The following is a 17665-nucleotide window of genomic DNA, read 5'->3' on the forward strand; positions in this document are numbered from 1 at the left end:
ACTATTCTGATGATGGCAGGAGAGTTCCAGACAATAAGTAATGGAGCCTAACACACCTAAACATTTTGTGCCTGAGGATCTGCAATCAAAGAGACAATGAAACAATTAGTGTATAGTGCCAGGCAGCACTAGCAGAGCAAGAGTTACTGCTGGGTTAGAGAAGTGCTTATGCATCAATCCTTCAGACAACAGGGGACCGAGGCCAGGTCAACAGTGCCTTGGAACATTGTTTGGACAATTCGGAACTGCGGGGAACAGTGATCTGGAAGCACTTACTTCATTTTGAAATCTTTTATTTTTTTGAGATGGCAACAAGTCATACAAGCGCAGGAAGTTCTTTCACTCAAAGCCTCTGGGGCTCAATTGTATGTCATGTAGCGGGGAGTAGCACTAAATTTGGCGTAAGACTTGATGACCTTATTTACAGCTTCCAAGAAGTCCTTCTCTGTAGCAATTTTTCGACGTGCTCGGATTGCAAACATACCAGCTTCTGTGCAAACACTTCTAATCTCCGCTCCTGTCCAACACAGAGAGAACAAAAACAGTTAATCACAGTTAATGAAGACTGACTGGCAAACCAACAAGACCACCACTCACCAGTGCTGTTTGGACACAGTCGGGCTAACAACTCAAATCTAATGTCCCTTTCAACACTCATTGAACGAGCATGAATCTTAAAGATGTGAGTCCGGCCCTAAAAATGAAGGAATTCACATATATTAAAATGAAAATATTATCACAGAAAGACAAAACTTTAATTTTTTTCTGAAGTAAGTTTTTTTAACCTCTAAATCAGGCAAGCTGAACTCAATCTTCCTGTCCAGTCTCCCCGGCCTCATCAGTGCTGGATCCAAAGTATCGGGTCGGTTAGTGGCCATCAGCACTTTGATGTTGCCTCGAGGATCAAAACCATCCAGCTGGTTGATCAGTTCCAACATCGTTCTCTGCACTTCATTGTCACCCCCAGCGCCATCATCAAACCGAGCCCCTGACAAGATAACAGAGAAGCACCTCATGTCCACTCAGGACCTGAAAATGGCATACCTTGGCTCACAGCCTTCCCTTTCAGCAAAGCGCACACCCTACTTCTAAGTTATAAAACAAATTAGAAAGCAAAATATACCAAAGGAAAACAAACTGAAACAAAAAGACACAAAAAGTATGTAGCCTGTTTTGTGCTGGTAAACTACTACTAGGCTGAGCTGGGTTGATATTAACAGTGACATTCCACTGAAGAATATTGATTTTGTTTTTTTCCATTTCCCAGCAGGGATCAATTGCAAATAGCTTCTTGGTTAGGGATGAGATTTTGTGTCCACTTGGCCTTCTCAGTGCTGGAATTCTGCTCAGTTTGAACTTGGACAAATCTTTGCTTTAGAAAGAAATCACCATAAGCTGGTCAGTGGTGGCACATGCCTTTAAAGCCAGCACTCAGGAGGCAGGGGCAAGTGGATCTCTTGAGTTTGAGGCCAGGCTACAGAGTGAGTTCCAGGACAGACAGGGCTGCACAGAGAAACCTTGTCTCAAAAAAAAGAATTCATCATAAATTTGACTCAACAGTTTTCTTTCAGTATCACTGAAGTTATTCCTTCAGGAAATTTCGTTCGGGAAAATTAATCAAGAACACTTCTGCAGGGAAGAGTTTCAAGATGGCATCTATTACCTCTGCTAGAGTCTCCAGGTAATAATAATCTGGGGGAAGCTAGAAAACAGCTATCCAAAGAATATCACGGGAATAGATGGGCCCCAGGTAATAATCTAGGGAAAGCTCAAAAACAATTATCCAAAGAATGTTAGGAGAATGGAGACGGCTCGCAGTTAAGAGCTCTTGCCGTTCTTATAGATGACCCCAGTCCCATCCCCAAGCCTCACAGACGGTTCACAACTGCCAGCAACCCCAGCTCCAGGAGGATCTGGCGCCTTCTGTCCCCTGCAGACTGCGCTCACACATGCGCATACCCGCCCACACATAATTGAAAATAAAAGCAAAGACTATCGAACATTCTAGATAGCTAGGAAAAGACCATGCCCAGGGCAGCAACAGCATCAGCAGGAGACAGTAGGGAAAAACCTTCCTCAGCACTGGGTGTTCAGCACAAGGCAACTCACAAAAGCAAGACACCATTTGAAAAAGACTTATGCCTGACACGCCCTTAATTCCAGCACGCGGGAGGCAGAAGCAGGTGGATCTCTGAGAGTTCAAGGCCAGCCTACTCAACAAAGCAAGGCCATGACTGCCTGGTCTCTGTTAACACAAAGAAATCTTGTCTCAAAAAACCAAGTGCTGGGATTACAGGCCCACCATGCCCAACTTCATTTTTCTCATCCTCTATTCCCGAAGAATGAAGTTGGCCTGGTTTGCAGGATCTCTGTGGCCGAAGAGGCAGACATGTTCCATATTATCTGTTAATATAGCTTTACCTTTCTTCTCACTAATAGTTGAAAGATGCTACTACGGATGATGATGATGATGATTGAAGAACTAAAAAGCTTTCCATGATAAAAGCAATATTAAAGAATCTGTGACCACTAACTCAGTTCTACAGAGGATAATGAAAGGTTTTTGGACTAAAAAGAACAAGTACATCTAGGAGACTACAGGAAAGAAACAATGTTATAACAGTGGTTAAGCAAATGAGTGTTAAGAAAACCTCAAACACTACAAAAGCAGCAGAAATGACAGGAGTCAACACACATCTTTCAATACTGTCTCTGTAGGTTTCAAGCCAGTCCTAGTCTACGTAATTCTTTGAAGTATCATTCAGGGATATTATTCAGGGGGCAAAGGTGCCTGCCACCAAGCTTGACAAGCTGAATTTGATCCCTGTGACCCACATGGTAGGAGAGAATTGACCCCATAGGTTGTCCTTTAACCACATGCATACTATCGCACTGTATGCGCGCACGTGTGTATACACACACATAATAAAAAGTAACGAGATCAATAAAATATTATCCATACCTCCAATGGCATCAATTTCATCAAAGAAAATAAGGCAGGCTTTTTTTGTCCTGGCCATTTCAAAAAGCTCACGAACCATTCGAGCTCCCTAATGAGAAAATTTGATTATTACAGAGTTGGTTTCAAAATCTTTTAAAGTACAATATATAAACTATACTACACACTTATTAACACTTTTTAAACAGCGTACTCATCTAAAGCAGTTTTAAAAAGGACTGAAGTTTGAGGCAGGCAGTGGTGGCACACACCTTTAGTCTTAGCACTCAGGAGGCAGAGGCAGGGGACCTCAGTTGAAAGCTGGCCTTATATACAAAGCGAGTTCCAGGACAGGTAGGGCTGCACAGACACTGTCTCAAAAACACAAAAATAAACAAAAAACAAAGACAAGACTGGTTTGCTACCTGTATTATCAAATTAATCTTGCTAGCCTCAAGACAGTATCATATAGTTTCATGGCTATTAACAGCACTAAGGTTCAGACTAGCCATGGTCAAATTAACACTCTTTTTCTGTTTTGTTTTGTTTTGGAAGAAGGGTTTCTCTGTGTAGCCTTGACTGTCCCGCACTCACTTTGTAGACTAGACTGGCCTCGAACCCAGAGATCAGCCTGCCTCTGCCTCCCAGAATGCCAGGATTATAGGCATGCCACCAGCTATGTTGACATTCAGCAAAACTTGAGGAAATAAAGTGTTCAATCTGTCACTTGGAATTACTGATCACTGATTTTGATTAAGCTGTGATCAAAACATTAAAATTAAAATTCATACTAAGTCACACAGCCCTTCTGGTAATCCTAAGCATTTTAAACTATGTTTTAGATTATAATATATACAGCTATAGATGTTTACCTAATATATGTACTTAGTTAAACACCTGTGTGACTATGTGTGTGTGTGTAAATAGCCCTGCCCACAAATATAGACAGTCCATATTTTCTCTTTCTCATTAAATCACAGAATACTGTCCCTGAACTAAAATTTCATTTACCCAGCATTTGTGGGGATTTTACCTCATACACCAAAACTGCACTGAATGCCATCCTTTTGGGAGAAAACATGTTTATCAGAATTTTAAAAGGTAGCCTACTTGAAATATTTTCTAAATTTCATGCACACATCACAAATCTCTCACAGAACTTTAGTTTTGACCAATTCACTTTACCTCGCCAACATACTTCTGGACGAGCTCAGACCCAATAACTCGAATGAAGCAGGCGTCAGTCCGATTAGCAACTGCCCTAGCGCAGAGTGTCTTGCCTGTGCCTGGAGGACCGAACAGCAGCACGCCCTTTGGAGGCTCAATTCCAAGGTTAACAAACCTCTCTGGCTGTGACAGAGACACAAATTTCACACTTACCATTTCTGTATAATAAAAATGTAAGATAATATAAAAATAAGACTTCTACACTGAAACAATTTAGATCTAGAATTTGTGTACTTGGTCTAAAATAATTTTACTTATTGTAAGACAATATTTAAACTAAAATCATATCAATGCATCTAAATGGCTTTTGAAGATGCTTTACAATCTTTACTACATAATTTTCACTTTAAATATTTACAATGCTTTAAAAAATCAATTCATCTTGTATTCTATGTTCCACTATCCTCCATGGTTTAACGTTTTTTTTTCTTCATGTCACTGGAACAATTTTCTTCTATAATAACAATTTTCTTCTATATACCTATCACTATAGGCCACACCTCCAATTTCCTTGGACTGATAAATCTAAATAGCAGATCTGCTTATAATACACCAGCCACTCAATTTTTTTGTTTGCTCTCTAATGAAATTTAATCTTTCCACACCTGTATCCTATCAGAAGTTTTCATTAAGAAAAATAGAACATTCAAAAGCTCTGGAGAACACAAGCAACGTTAGTGTTCACTGCCCAGTAGATCACTGCAGCTTTACAAGAGGAGATACTCATCTACTTACATGGAGTAGTGGGGTTTCAACCACTTCTCGCAATTTCTCAATCTGTTCCTTACAGCCACCAACATCACTGTATGTGACGTCAGGTTTTTCCTCCACCTATAAGAGAAAGATTACACAAATGAGTTTAGGCTTTTGAGTAGCAGACCAGATCCTCCACAGAAGACTTAGGACCATACAATACAGTCTGTAATAACCATGTTCATAAAAAGGGATTTAGAACTATGTTATATGTTAGAATATCAATTAATTCCAGTATCTTAGAATTATTTGTTAAGCTACATATTATGTCATTAAATGACAAACACTTCCCAAATATTTTTAAATTTTTGGTAACTGTTTGGTATATTACCTACATTAGCTGCTTAAAAGCTTCAAACTTTTTTGGAATAAATGCAATTGCTCTTTCTGTTTTGGGGTTTTGTTTTTATGAAATAGGCTTTCATTCTGTAGCTGAGGCTGGCTTTAATTCATGGCAATCCTTCAGCCTAGGCCTCCCAAATGCTGGATTACAGATATGAGCCACTATGCCTGGCTCACAATTATATTAAATTTTTCCACATTTCTTACCTGCATCATTGTAACTGTTGGGTCAATCTTAGGAGGTAGTGGAATGTGAATTTGGTATTTATTTCTGTCCACACTAAGGAAGTAAAAATAAAAATGAAATAGATGCTCTTTAAGTTCTAAGAGGACCTTTTCTGACTTATATTTACCTTTAAAGCCACATTATATGCAAAAAAGACAGTTTCAAAAGGTAGGAAGAGAAAAAGTTACGAAGAGCAAGTTATTATGTATTCTACAGACATTCAGTCAATCCTCACTGACTGTTCTCAAACAAGTTCTGCCTCCACCTTAGCTGCTTTAAGACAGACACATCAAGCCAGGCATAAGAAGCAGCAGTGGGAGAGGGAAGGCTACCCTGGAGTGAAGCCAGGCAGCTCTCAGAGAAGGCGAGATCATGAATTGTACTAACCATCCTTTGTACTCTACGGTATTCTGTTTACTCATTCAAAATAAAGTCACAGTGTGAACTTACCCAACTCTCATCCCTTCTTCAATGTCAGTGGGTGCCACCTGATCACTGAGATCCACCACAAACTTGGCAAACTGCTTTACATTGATAATGTATTTTGGGTCCTCTGAATCAGCATTGATTATCTTCGTACATCTAACACAACAAAAGGCTTCATGAGAGTAAGGAAACTAAAGCACTAACAGTGAGTTCAAGTCAGTGGATTCCTTCCAGGGTGTGCAGTGTGAGCCGGAGCAAGTGTGACCCCAGCTGCACCAGCTGGGCCACTGCTCCAGATCCTTCTTATGTTCACCCTCAAGGGGCCGCTCAACCTCGGCTGAGCCATAAACACTTCAGATACCCTTCCCCAGAAAAAAATAAAGCCAAGTTTCATTAGTGCTTCTCAAATTTGGCTTTCCTTTTCATGTCCCTTTATTATCAGTGACACCTTTTTGTCTTAGGTGGCTTTCTTTTCATTTTCTCTATTAAGAATGTAGCCCTGTTTCTTATATCAAATTCAGTAATTACATGTTTTCATTTTTCCCTGGGTTCACATTTTAAATCCATTTTTATTGTTGTTTCTGGTTTTTTGAGGCAGATAGCCCTGGCTGTCCTGGAACTCACTCTGTAGACCAGGCTGGCCTTGTACTCAGAGACACAACTAGCTGTACCTCCCCAGTGATGGGATCATAGGCATGTTTTGTTTTTTTTTTTTTATTTTTAATTTGAAAATATTCACTCTGAGATATCTGGTAAAAGTTAATACATACAGCATGTGTGTCCAAGTACCTAATAAAGAAAATAGAATATATAACACGTGTTTAGGCAGCTATTGCATAAGTCATAGCAACAAATACAGAGAAATGCAAAACTGCCTTAAAGTGTCCATGCTGACAGGACTGAAGGAGGAGCATTTTGTATTCAGCATATATGACAAGACTTTTCTATTGGCAGGCAAGGTCTTCTAATGGAGAAGTAAGTATCTGATTACTTTAGCTGACCGCTACCTGCTGCTCCATAGGAACATAGGTAGATTTTGGTATTTTTAATCATGGGGAAGGCAGGGAAAGGAGTATTCATTTGTTTTTTGGTTTAAACATGGTGTTAACATATATCTGGGGTTGCATCACATATGTGGTGAGTGAGCCTCCTGATGTAGCCTCGGGAGTGCTAGGATCATAGGTGTGGACTACCATGTCCACCATCACATCTGGCTGATCAGTTTAAAAAGTAGGCTGGTATGTTTCCCTATGCCTATAATCCCAACACTTGAGAGGAGGCAGGAGGATCACTACAAGTCTGAGACCAGCCTGGGCTACAGAGCGAGAGACCGCCCTTAAAAAAAGAAAAAGTACTTATACAGAAACTAACTTACAGAACGGCTGCCTAAGAAAGTACCTTCAAGCCTACTCCTCCTTAGAAGCAGTGAGAATGCTGCAAAACCAGTCACAATCAGCATTCCACAAACTTGGAAATTATTAAAGGAGTCTTTTTTTAAAGGCTGGTGGCTCTTGAGGCTCAGTGGGAAATGGTGTTTGTTCCCAAGCCTAATGATCTGAGTTTGATATCTACAGACATGCTGTGGCACCTCTTCAGAATTAATAATTAATTTTAAAAACATTAAAAATAAGGGAAATTTAGAAATGGCTGAACCTCAGTAAGAACAAATAAATCATAGGGCATTTAATTCAACTCAGTCTCTTCCTCCTCTCCACACTGCAGAAAACCTGAAAGACACCAGCATCCTAACCGTGGTGCCAGGAAAAACAGAAGCCTGACAGGTACTAGAGTGACAGAATGCATCCAGCACTCCTCAGAGTCCAAACTCAAAGAACCACCAAGTGTCCGCCTATCCTTCTGCTCTCTCAGGGCCTGTTTTTATCTGAGCTGACTCCAAGTTTAGTTAGGAAACATGAACAGGGAATCTAAGAAAAGCAATCAGCCACAGTCATTGATCATCGGATGAGCAAACAAGAGGCTGACAAAAAGAAAAGCAAAAACAAAACAAATTTAAAAAAGAATAGCAAGTACTAACAAAAACCAACACTGGGCAAGGGGGAACCTCATTTCCAGAGCTGATGTAACACAATGCCTAGTTCTTATGTTTTCATCCCAGTGTTGAAGATGAAACCATGGGCCTTCTGTATGCTAAGCGAGAGCCATTACTGAACCACACCCCAGACAGACAAAAAAATTAAAATTTAAAATCAAAATAAAAATTTGAGATATCAAAAAAGGAAAGAAGTAAGTCAATATAGAGAATATATGAAATCACCAATAGAAACTATCTCTCAGGTAGCTAATGTGCTGGTCTCATTAAAGGAAAACTTTAAAGTAAGTATTACAGATTATCATCAAAGAACTAAGTCATGTCTAAAAGTCATTAGTGAGTTTGAGAACAGGGTGAGAGAAAAGTATGGTAACAGGATCACACTCCATTTTAACAAAGAAAGAACACCAGAACAGAACATATCCATAAAAAGAAATAAAGCTGGCATGAACACGGCACAGCCGATCTGCAATCCCAGCCTTCAAGACACAGAAGCTAAAGGACCATCCCAACCACAAGTCAGCCTAGTCCACATAGAGACTCCTACGCTGTATTACCAAGACAGACTCAAAAACAAAACCTATCAGCCGGGCAGCAGTGGTGGAGGTGGCAAACACTGTTATTAGCAGCACTCAAGACGCAGAGGCAGGCAGATCTCTGTGATCTCAAGGCCAGCCTGCTCTACAGAGTTAGTTCCAGCACCGCTAAGGCTACACAAAGAAACCCTGTTTTGAAAACCCAAAACACACACACCAAACAAACAAACAAAAAACCAAAAACCTCAAGGGGCTGGTAGGATGGACAGCTCAGCAGGTAAAGGGGCTTGCCACCAAACCCGATGCTCTGAGTTTACGCTCTAGAATCCACATGGTAAACAGGAGGATCCCAAAGTTATCTTCTGACCCCCACAGCCAAATTCTGCACATGGGAGTGCTCACACACAATAAATAAATGTCATAAAAAAACTAAGGACACAAGATTTACTTCTTTGCATGCAGACACACATAAGAGGATTAGAAGGATCACTACAGCATGAGAATTGAGGTCTTTGTACTGTGCCCTGTACTTTCTGATCATCTAAATCATTTATATACTCGTAATTTCATGTGTTTTTAATAATTACTTAAAATACAAAATTTTAATTCAAGATGCTTATATCCTATAAGCTTTTTTTATAAAATGTGAATCGAAAAAGGTTTTAAACTACTGTATTAGTCTCAAAGTCTAAAATGTGCTTGGAAATAACCACAAGTTCCCAAAGAGCATCGTGCATACCTGGCAACCTGTAAAGGCTGTTCACTCTGAAGTGTCTGTTTATCTGCAGCCAAATCCCAGAGGGCTGGTGGTGCCAGGCCAGTGTCAGACTCTTTAATACCTACAGAGAATGATGACAAGATTCAGGAAAATGTATTACATCGCTCGAAGACTAACTTTCTCAACCCCAGCTCTACTGGCATTTGGGCTGAATAACCCCATTTTCCAGGGAAGTGTCCTATACATTCTGCAGGATGCTCAGCAGCATCCCTGCCTTCTGGCCACTATATAGCACAAGTACTACCTTACTCGTACCACAGGCACTAATGCCTAACGCCTTCAGACACTATCATTATCCTATAGCCCCCACCCACAACCACTGTCCCAAAGCAACCAAAACCAAAAAAGCAACGCCTACTTGACTTTTGGTTTTTTTTGTACTATAAGGCTTCACTATTTAAATTCCCAAGAAAGTGCCAACAATCAGGCAATAGCCATACTGGAAAATACAAAACAAAACACACAAACAAAAAAACCCGTATTTTTATCCAATATAAGTTTTAGATATATTAGAGTTTGCTCAACTATTTCTTCTTTGACCAGAAGAAATATTACTTGTATAAAGGATGATGTTACTCAATTACATAAAGATTAAATACAGCTATAAAAAAGTATATAGTAAAAGAGCGTTAAATATGTTTATTAAGATTTTTTAAAAAAAACCTATAATTCATGATTTAACCTCAAATTTTACTTCAAATTTCTATTTAAAAAATTTTAGCACAATCAATAATTCATTTAAAGAAAGGAAGTAGGGATAAATACATACCAGTAAGCTCATTAATTTTTTTGAGAAGTTGTTGAATGTCGTCCTCAACCTGCTTGATCTGCCTAGAATAAGTACTCTGACCCTAGGTGATAAAGATCGGTTTAATTAAAACATCTGAATATCAGCTGTTTACTCACGTCAGCTACAACTTTCAACAGTGACAGTCTTACTGTGTCAGAGCCTGGGGAAGAGGAGGCAGACCATTTCAGACATGTTCCTAAGCTGTTACTTGTGTACTTCCTGACAGTTTCAGCCTGCAGTTGATCTGCACCTTACTGAGTACCCCTCGCTGGCCTCCCACTGTGGCAATCCTGAGTGCTGGCGACAGATGAGAGCCACCACACCTAGCTGAGAAGTACCCGATTTCTATACATCTAAAATTTCCATTTCAAATCTAATTCTGACACATACATTTTAATTTCAACAAACCTCTACAGTATTTTGCCACTCCTTCTTAGAGGCTACATGAAGATCAGGAGTGAGTTAAAGCACCCTATATACCCACTCTGTTGCCACCTAGACACTTTGGGCAGACAGGCAGCTCTTCTTAATTAGTGTGAACTCTTGGCTATTCCCTTCTCATCACTTTAGAGACAAACAGTTCTTGTTTAAACACAAATCATCTACACACACACACACACACACACACACACACAATGTTGTAACCATTTAAAAGACTTACGTAAGTTTTCAACAAGGCGATATCCCCCTCATCCAGAGCTAAAACAAAACAGAAACAATACATGACATGAAGTTCAACAAGACAGGGCACCTGGTCAACTTTTCTGTTCAAATCAGTGTTTTAACTGAGTTCCAAAAACTGAATGGGGAAGAGGGAATGAATTACATACAAGATTACCATTTTATATACTTTATATACTGCACAAACAAAACATACCCATTATGGATCTTGGTTAAATAGCCATGCTATACTCATACAATGAAATACAAAGCAGCAGCAGGGCAGTGGTAGCACACGCCTTTAAATCCCAGCATTTTTGGGAGGCAGAGGCAGGAGAATCTCTGAATTCAAGGCCAGCCTGGTCTACAGCCAGGGCTACACAGAAAAACCCAAATAAAAAACAAAAAAGATAAAACCAACAAAAAAGAAATCCAAAGCAGCCATTAAAAGGATAACAGTTCTTATTGAAAGCTATTCAAGTATATAAGTCAAATAAAGTTTAAAAATTGCTGAATATGCATATAATTTCTCTTTATAAAGAGGGTATCAAAGCAGATACTGAGACTCATAGCCAGACCTGGGCAGAGTGCAGGGAATCTTCTGAAAGAAGAGGGAGATAGAAAGACCTGGAGGGGACAGGAGCTCCACAAGGAGAATAACAGAAACAAAAAATCTGGGCACAGGAGTCTTTTCTGAGACTGATACTCCAACCAAGGACCATGCATGGAGATAAGCTAAAACCCCTGCAAGATGTAGCATGGCAGCTCAGTCTCTAAGAGGGTTCCATAGTAATGGGAACAGGGACTAACATGAACTCAGTGGCTGGTTCTCTGATCACCTCTCCCTAAGGTGGGAGCAGCCTTACCAGGCCACAGAGGAAGACAATGTAGCCAGTACTGAGACCTGATAGGCTAGGGTCAGAAAGAAGAGAAGGAGGAGTTCCCCTATCAGTGAACTTGGGGAGGGGCATGGGAGGAGATGAGGGAGGGATAGTGGGATTGGGAAGGGATGAGGGAGAGGGTTACAGCTGGGATACAAAGTAAATAAACTGTAATAAAAAAAGAAGCTAAGCATAAAAAAAAATATGAAATGTCACATAATAGTGATATCTGGAGGCAAGCAATGTTAAGGGGGCAAGTGAACAGGGCACCTATTAACAGCACCAGTGTGTTGATTGTGCATTCATGGTATGCTTCATAACTTACATATTGTCTTTTATGTATTCAACAATTCATAAATTTTTCAGGATTGCACACATTGTTCTGAGAAACTGTTGGAGATAAAGGGTTGCGTACAAAACTCTAATAAATTGTTTCTCTGATCTTCAAAGAAATATATGAAGAGGAGTCTTAGCTGGTGATTACCTAAATGTTATCAGTGGTTACCTGGTGTCACAAATGACTTAGTCTATCTGTAAATGACACATAGTCTTTACTTCTTTAATGGTACACTGTGCACTGTGCATTTGCCTAGTCACTAAAATTTAACTATGACCTCCATGTCGACAGCCATGTGCTTCTGTGTGCATTCAACAACAGAAGGCTCATCGATTTCAAACAGAGGTGATATGACAGGTAGGAGCCAATGTAGTTCAGTTTCAGAAGCTCAGCCACCACCATTCATTTCTGGCAGAAATGAATCCCAATTCTGGCATCTGTCAGTGTGATAGCCTTAGACAAGTAACATCACTTCTGTAAAAATAAAGAAGAAACAAGAAACACCTATCAGGATAAGTTGTTTCTAGAATGTAACATTAAAATCTGTAAGATATACATTGTATGTTTGTGTGTGTGTATGTGTGTATAGTGTAAAAGAATTCTTTCCTTCCACAAGCAATGGTCTAGCATTTGTTAATTCACCATTTGCAAGACTTCACAAAATATATTTTCTATGGATATAAAAAAATCAACCATAGGGGCTGATGAACTGTCTTAGAGGTTAAGAGAACTCGGCTGCTCTTCCAGTGTACTGAGGCTGGATTCCTAGCACCAACATGAGTTACTCACAACCACCTGTAACTCCAGTTCCAGGGTATGTAATATCTTCTGGCCTCTGCAGGCACACATGTGTTACACATACATACATGTAAGCAAAACACCCATAAACAAATGTTTTTTTTTTTTAATCAAATGTACATATAATAAAGAAAGCTTTTCAATCTGGGAAGATAATTTCCACACAGAAGGATGGGTTCCTTTTTAAGTGTGAGTAGAAGAAAAAGCATTCTTGATTAACAGCAACTAGAGTGGTCTTGGTGAAGCAGTGTTCTTGTTAGGGAGTAAGAGGCCCTAGGTAGGGGAGATTTAGGGTACTGGTAAGATAATCCATGAATGCCAGGAAGAGTCTGTAAAGACCACAGCATATGTTAACATTAAAAAACTGTACCTTAGCTGGGCGTGGGTGGTACACACCTTCAATTCCAGCACTTGGGAAGCAGAGGTAGGCAGTATCTCTGTGAGTTTGAGGCCAGCCTGATCTACATAGTGAGTTCCAGGACAGCCAGAGATACATGGTAAGACTCTTGTCTCAAAAAAAATCCACAGAACTGTACCTTAGGGAGAACTGGCTAAGCAACAAAGTGGAATACATGAGGCCAATCAGAGGTCACAAGACTCTCAGAATGTTGCAAATCACAAGACAAAGTTGGGCCTAGCATGTTAGTAGTTGGAGGTGCCAGGTGTAGTGGCACATACCTTAATCCCAGCAACTCAGAGGCAGTGGCCAGGTGGATCTCTGTGAATTTGAGGTCAGCCTGGTCTTCAGAATGAGTTCCAGGATGGCCAAGGTTACACACAGAAGTCGTGTCTTAAAACAACCAACAAAACCACACAAACACACACACACACACACACACACACACGGAAGAAATAGAGAGAGCAAGCTGGATGCTCAATCCCTAGCACCGTAAAAATAAAAACAAAACAAAACAAAACAAAAAACAAGAAGAAAAGAAAAAACCAGGGTTAGAAAAACCTGGAGAAAAAGAATCCAAAGCACAGAGCAACATACTAAATTGGAAGCTGAGGAAGGGAAGAATCAAACACAATTTACAAGCTTTGTACCTGGGAACTCAGTGCACAGAAATAACTAGGAACTGGTTGGCAAAGAGATATACTTATTTCCATCTCAATATTCCTAAGCTTCAGGTATCTCTGCCTGTAAAGAAGAGTCAGCAGAGTGGCTGGCCTGCTATCCTTCGGCTGCGGAATTTTTATCATTCCAGAACTGACAGAGTAGTTCACTGTGCCAACTACTTTCATAAATAACAGTTTATGCAGAATACCAACTTTCTTTCTGAGAGTCAGCAATTTCACTATGTACTAGGCAAAACCTGCCTAGATATTCAACTCCAGTCAGAAAAACAAAACAAACAAAAAACTGGGCTCCGGCCCTGAGTCTCCAACACCCTTCCCCAACTGGTTAATTATTTTATATATGCCATTGTATCTTGTTGTTGAGGCAATCAGGAGCATCTATCTGTGCAATTTTTATTCCTGGTTTCCTCTGGATGTCACCTCATGTTCTCTGTCCCTTTTGTCTCTGCAGATTTTGCTTTGTATCTATCCACAATAAAGTCATAGTCACAACTAAATATCTAAGTTCAATGGCATGTCCTATTAACTTCAGAATCTAATAGTGGTCTTAAGGCTCACTCACACACCAGCATATCCCAATGTGACAATCCAGAATGCAGAGAAATTGGACAGGAGAGTTTCAGTGCCAATATGAAGTCAAAAAGATTAACTGGGTTCCAATCCTTCTGGTCTTGGCTGCCATTGGAGAGTAGCAGCCAATGGACCTCAACAAAGACCGGTTTCTATGGCTTGCTAAACACAACAAGTGCTTTGACGACATGGTCCAGGAGGTGTGACTTTATGAATGCTGCTTCTCAAGGTCTCCAAGAGCAAACAGAGGGCAAGTTCATCAAGAAGTTCATCATCAAGTTCATCCGCTTGGTGGGGATGCTCCAAGAGAGGAAGCAGTACAGAGCTGAACAGAACATTAGTGGCCATGAGGAAAGCGGCTACCAAGGACTGATCCTACCCTGCTTGCCATCTCCCACAATAAACTTTTATAAAGGTTAATTGAGAATTATATCTGAGAAGAGACAGTTCCAGATGTGAATGGATGAAATCACCAGGAAGGAAATATTAGAGAAATTATTACAGGACAGAATGAAGGAAGGAGAAACAGCAGGGAAAGATACACAATGAAGGTCCGTTACAGAAGCTTAGTAAGGCCCAGGTTACCTAGTAACCCAGCAGACATAGGACCACAGAAGCCGCCTCTGACCAAAGAGTCATGTGAGACAGTGATTAGAGACAAATGTAATGTATATTATGGATATATATTTCATCCCACAAATAAAATTATTCCCAAACTACACTGAAGAAAAATAAATGTAGGTGATTTGTTTATTATTACACGGCCAATTAGTAAGAACCAATGTCAAGATTTATATCTAGGTCCTCCTTTCTGCTGTTTAGACAATAAAAGAAAGGAAAGGAAGGGAGGGAGTGAGAGAGAAAGCAAGACAAGGAGGGAGGGGAGAAGAGACAGTAAAAAAGAAAATGGGTTGCAGATTGAAAAAAAAATATTTTCTCAACTGTATGTTTTTAGGACAAAGTAGATTACTACTATATTTACAGAAACAAAAGGAGGAAATTCTGTAGATACACAAACAGGAGCAGTGACAAAGTCCTAGGGGAGAGAAAGAGATAAGACCAGGAACAGAGGAGGACAGACCTGACAGAAACTGGCACAAGTCCTCAGAGGCAGAACTGAGTGAAAGGAACCATAGAAGAGAACTCCTGGGGAAAGGTGAAAAAAGTCATCAGCCAGGAACACAGAACTACACTGAGGGCTTGCAGAAGAGGTTAAAAGCTTGACCAAGACTACTTACTCCAGCAAACAAATGGGGTCAGCAGTCACAAGACCATAATCAGCAGGAGGGGCCAGGAGAAATCAAAGCTGGAATTGAAGTAACTTGATCAACAAGGTTAAACTGCTTTGAACAATGTGGATGGCCTGTGAGCCAAAAGAGACTCAAAACAATGAAGTTCCCGGAATTAAAAAAGGGAGAGCAAAAGGTGTAATGGGAAGCTTGCCATTTTAGAAGTGAAAATAGTGTCTAAGAGCCATCACCTGAGACACAGATGAGGATGAAAGTCAGAAGTCAGGTGATCCCAGGGTATCAAATTGCTGAAGAGACTCAAAATGATGCCACAGAACCAAGGCAGAAGCCAAAAGTATATGGGGCTGGAAATTGCAGCAAAAATAGGCTTAAATAAAAGAAGGTCATATTTCTCCCAGGTTACCTTAGGAAAACCATTTAATTTCTCTAGCATTGATTTCATCATCTAACATACAGGGGACTTTCCCTTCAGTGTTTCTGTAAAGAGCACATAAGATACACATAAAATCCAACACACTGTAGTCATACCTCAATTCCAAAATAATCTTACTCTTTTACAAAATACCATTTCCAGAGAAAGACATTGGTTACTACAAACAAATGAAATACAAACTTTCTAACTAAGCTTTCCAATAGGTCCTGAGTACCTCTGAAACTTTCAATGGTGTAAAACTTTTACGGGGCGTGGAGTGAAGAAAAAAAAAATGCCTTCTCTGGGGAAGAGGCATAATCAGTGAAGGATGGATGCTAAAAGAGGTTGAGGTTGTTAAGAGAAAAGTGAGTCGGGAGAGGATGGGAGGAGATGAGGGAGGGAAGGTGGAATTGGGAGGGGCTGAGGGAGGGGTTTACAACTGGGATACAAAGTCAATAAACTGTAATTAATAATTATCATAAGTGAGACATTACAACACTGAAAAATAGTCTTTAAGGTTAAAAAAAAGTTTAAAACAAAGCATGAAGATGAGACTAGAAAAAAAGGAGGGAGTAACTGTATGAAAAATGTTGACCACATCTCATACACTAAATGAAAAAATGTCAACAAGTCTAGTCTCTATGGGGAATAATTTGGCAAAATGACAACCCTGCTTCTAGAATTTAGCCTATACTTCCATGTGGTGAGTTATATGACTCGGTCATCTATAGGCTGGAACATTCGAAATCTCCATCAATAATTAAACGTTTTTGTACAACCATAACATTTTGTATAGAGACAAGCACTTGCTGTCATGAATCTCTAAATTCAAGATGCTGATATAGAGCAAGATACATTAACACACACACACTTCCATGTATATTTAAAATATCTAGAAAGAAATGTAAAATGGCAACCCATTGCTTGGCTGGCAGTAGCACTGATTAGAATATGGGGACATGGACGAGAGACTTTATCTCTTCTGACTCCAGTTCTGAACGTCGCGTTTCAGGATCGTCGCTACACAGTTAGCACTAAGCTGCCACAGCTGGGGAGGAAGGGATGGGGCCGGGAGGTAGAACTCAAACCTCACCAGGCTGGCCACTTTTTGGAGACCTGCAAGGCCACACTAGAGACGGGAACTTTAACGCCTGATAAAACATCGATTGAAAAAAAAAACAAAACAAAGATTAAAAATAATCGGTCGGCGGGATAAGAATCCAGAGCTTGAAGTGAGCAAGGACAAACTAGGAGGCAGGCAGGGGCTGCGGCCCAGGCCTGTCAGCGCTCGGGTCCAGAGCGGGCAGAGCACCGAAGCGGCGGGACTCCCGCGCCTCGGCGGGGCCGGCGCTGGCCTCTCCCGGCTCGGAGCGCGAGCCCGCGCCCTCTCACCTCTGATGGGCTTGTCGTCCTTCTCATCCTCTTTGGTTTTCCGCTGGTCCGCACCTAGGTAATCCGGCATTTTAGCAGGCGCCAAGCGTCTCCGCTTCTCACTGATTACACAGCACCTTCCTCGCTTCCGGCGGTGTCTTCCCTTTCTCTTCCCCACCGGAAATAGCTGAGCGCACTGGCTGCCCTTTACAACTGCGCCTAGGGGCTGAAGAGAGTAGC

The 17665-nt window shown here is 40.6% G+C and overlaps 1 protein-coding gene across 1 annotated transcript; it reads right to left on the reverse strand.

The window, feature by feature from the left end:
* Positions 1 to 276: 276 nt before the first annotated feature.
* Positions 277 to 17664, reverse strand: Psmc2 (proteasome 26S subunit, ATPase 2). The gene is made up of 12 exons (XM_021647651.2): positions 17447 to 17664; positions 10728 to 10765; positions 10046 to 10127; positions 9238 to 9337; positions 5937 to 6068; positions 5468 to 5540; positions 4901 to 4996; positions 4124 to 4288; positions 2963 to 3050; positions 786 to 988; positions 598 to 694; positions 277 to 517 (listed from the first exon to the last, which is right to left on the reverse strand). Exons 1-12 carry the CDS (start codon positions 17514 to 17516, stop codon positions 360 to 362), a joined length of 1302 nt encoding a protein of 433 aa, XP_021503326.1. The 5' UTR covers positions 17517 to 17664; the 3' UTR covers positions 277 to 359.
* Between the last annotated feature and the right edge of the window lies 1 nt (position 17665).

The sequence above is a fragment of the Meriones unguiculatus genome, chromosome 21, assembly GCF_030254825.1.
Source record: "Meriones unguiculatus strain TT.TT164.6M chromosome 21, Bangor_MerUng_6.1, whole genome shotgun sequence".
NCBI lineage: Eukaryota > Metazoa > Chordata > Mammalia > Rodentia > Muridae > Meriones > Meriones unguiculatus.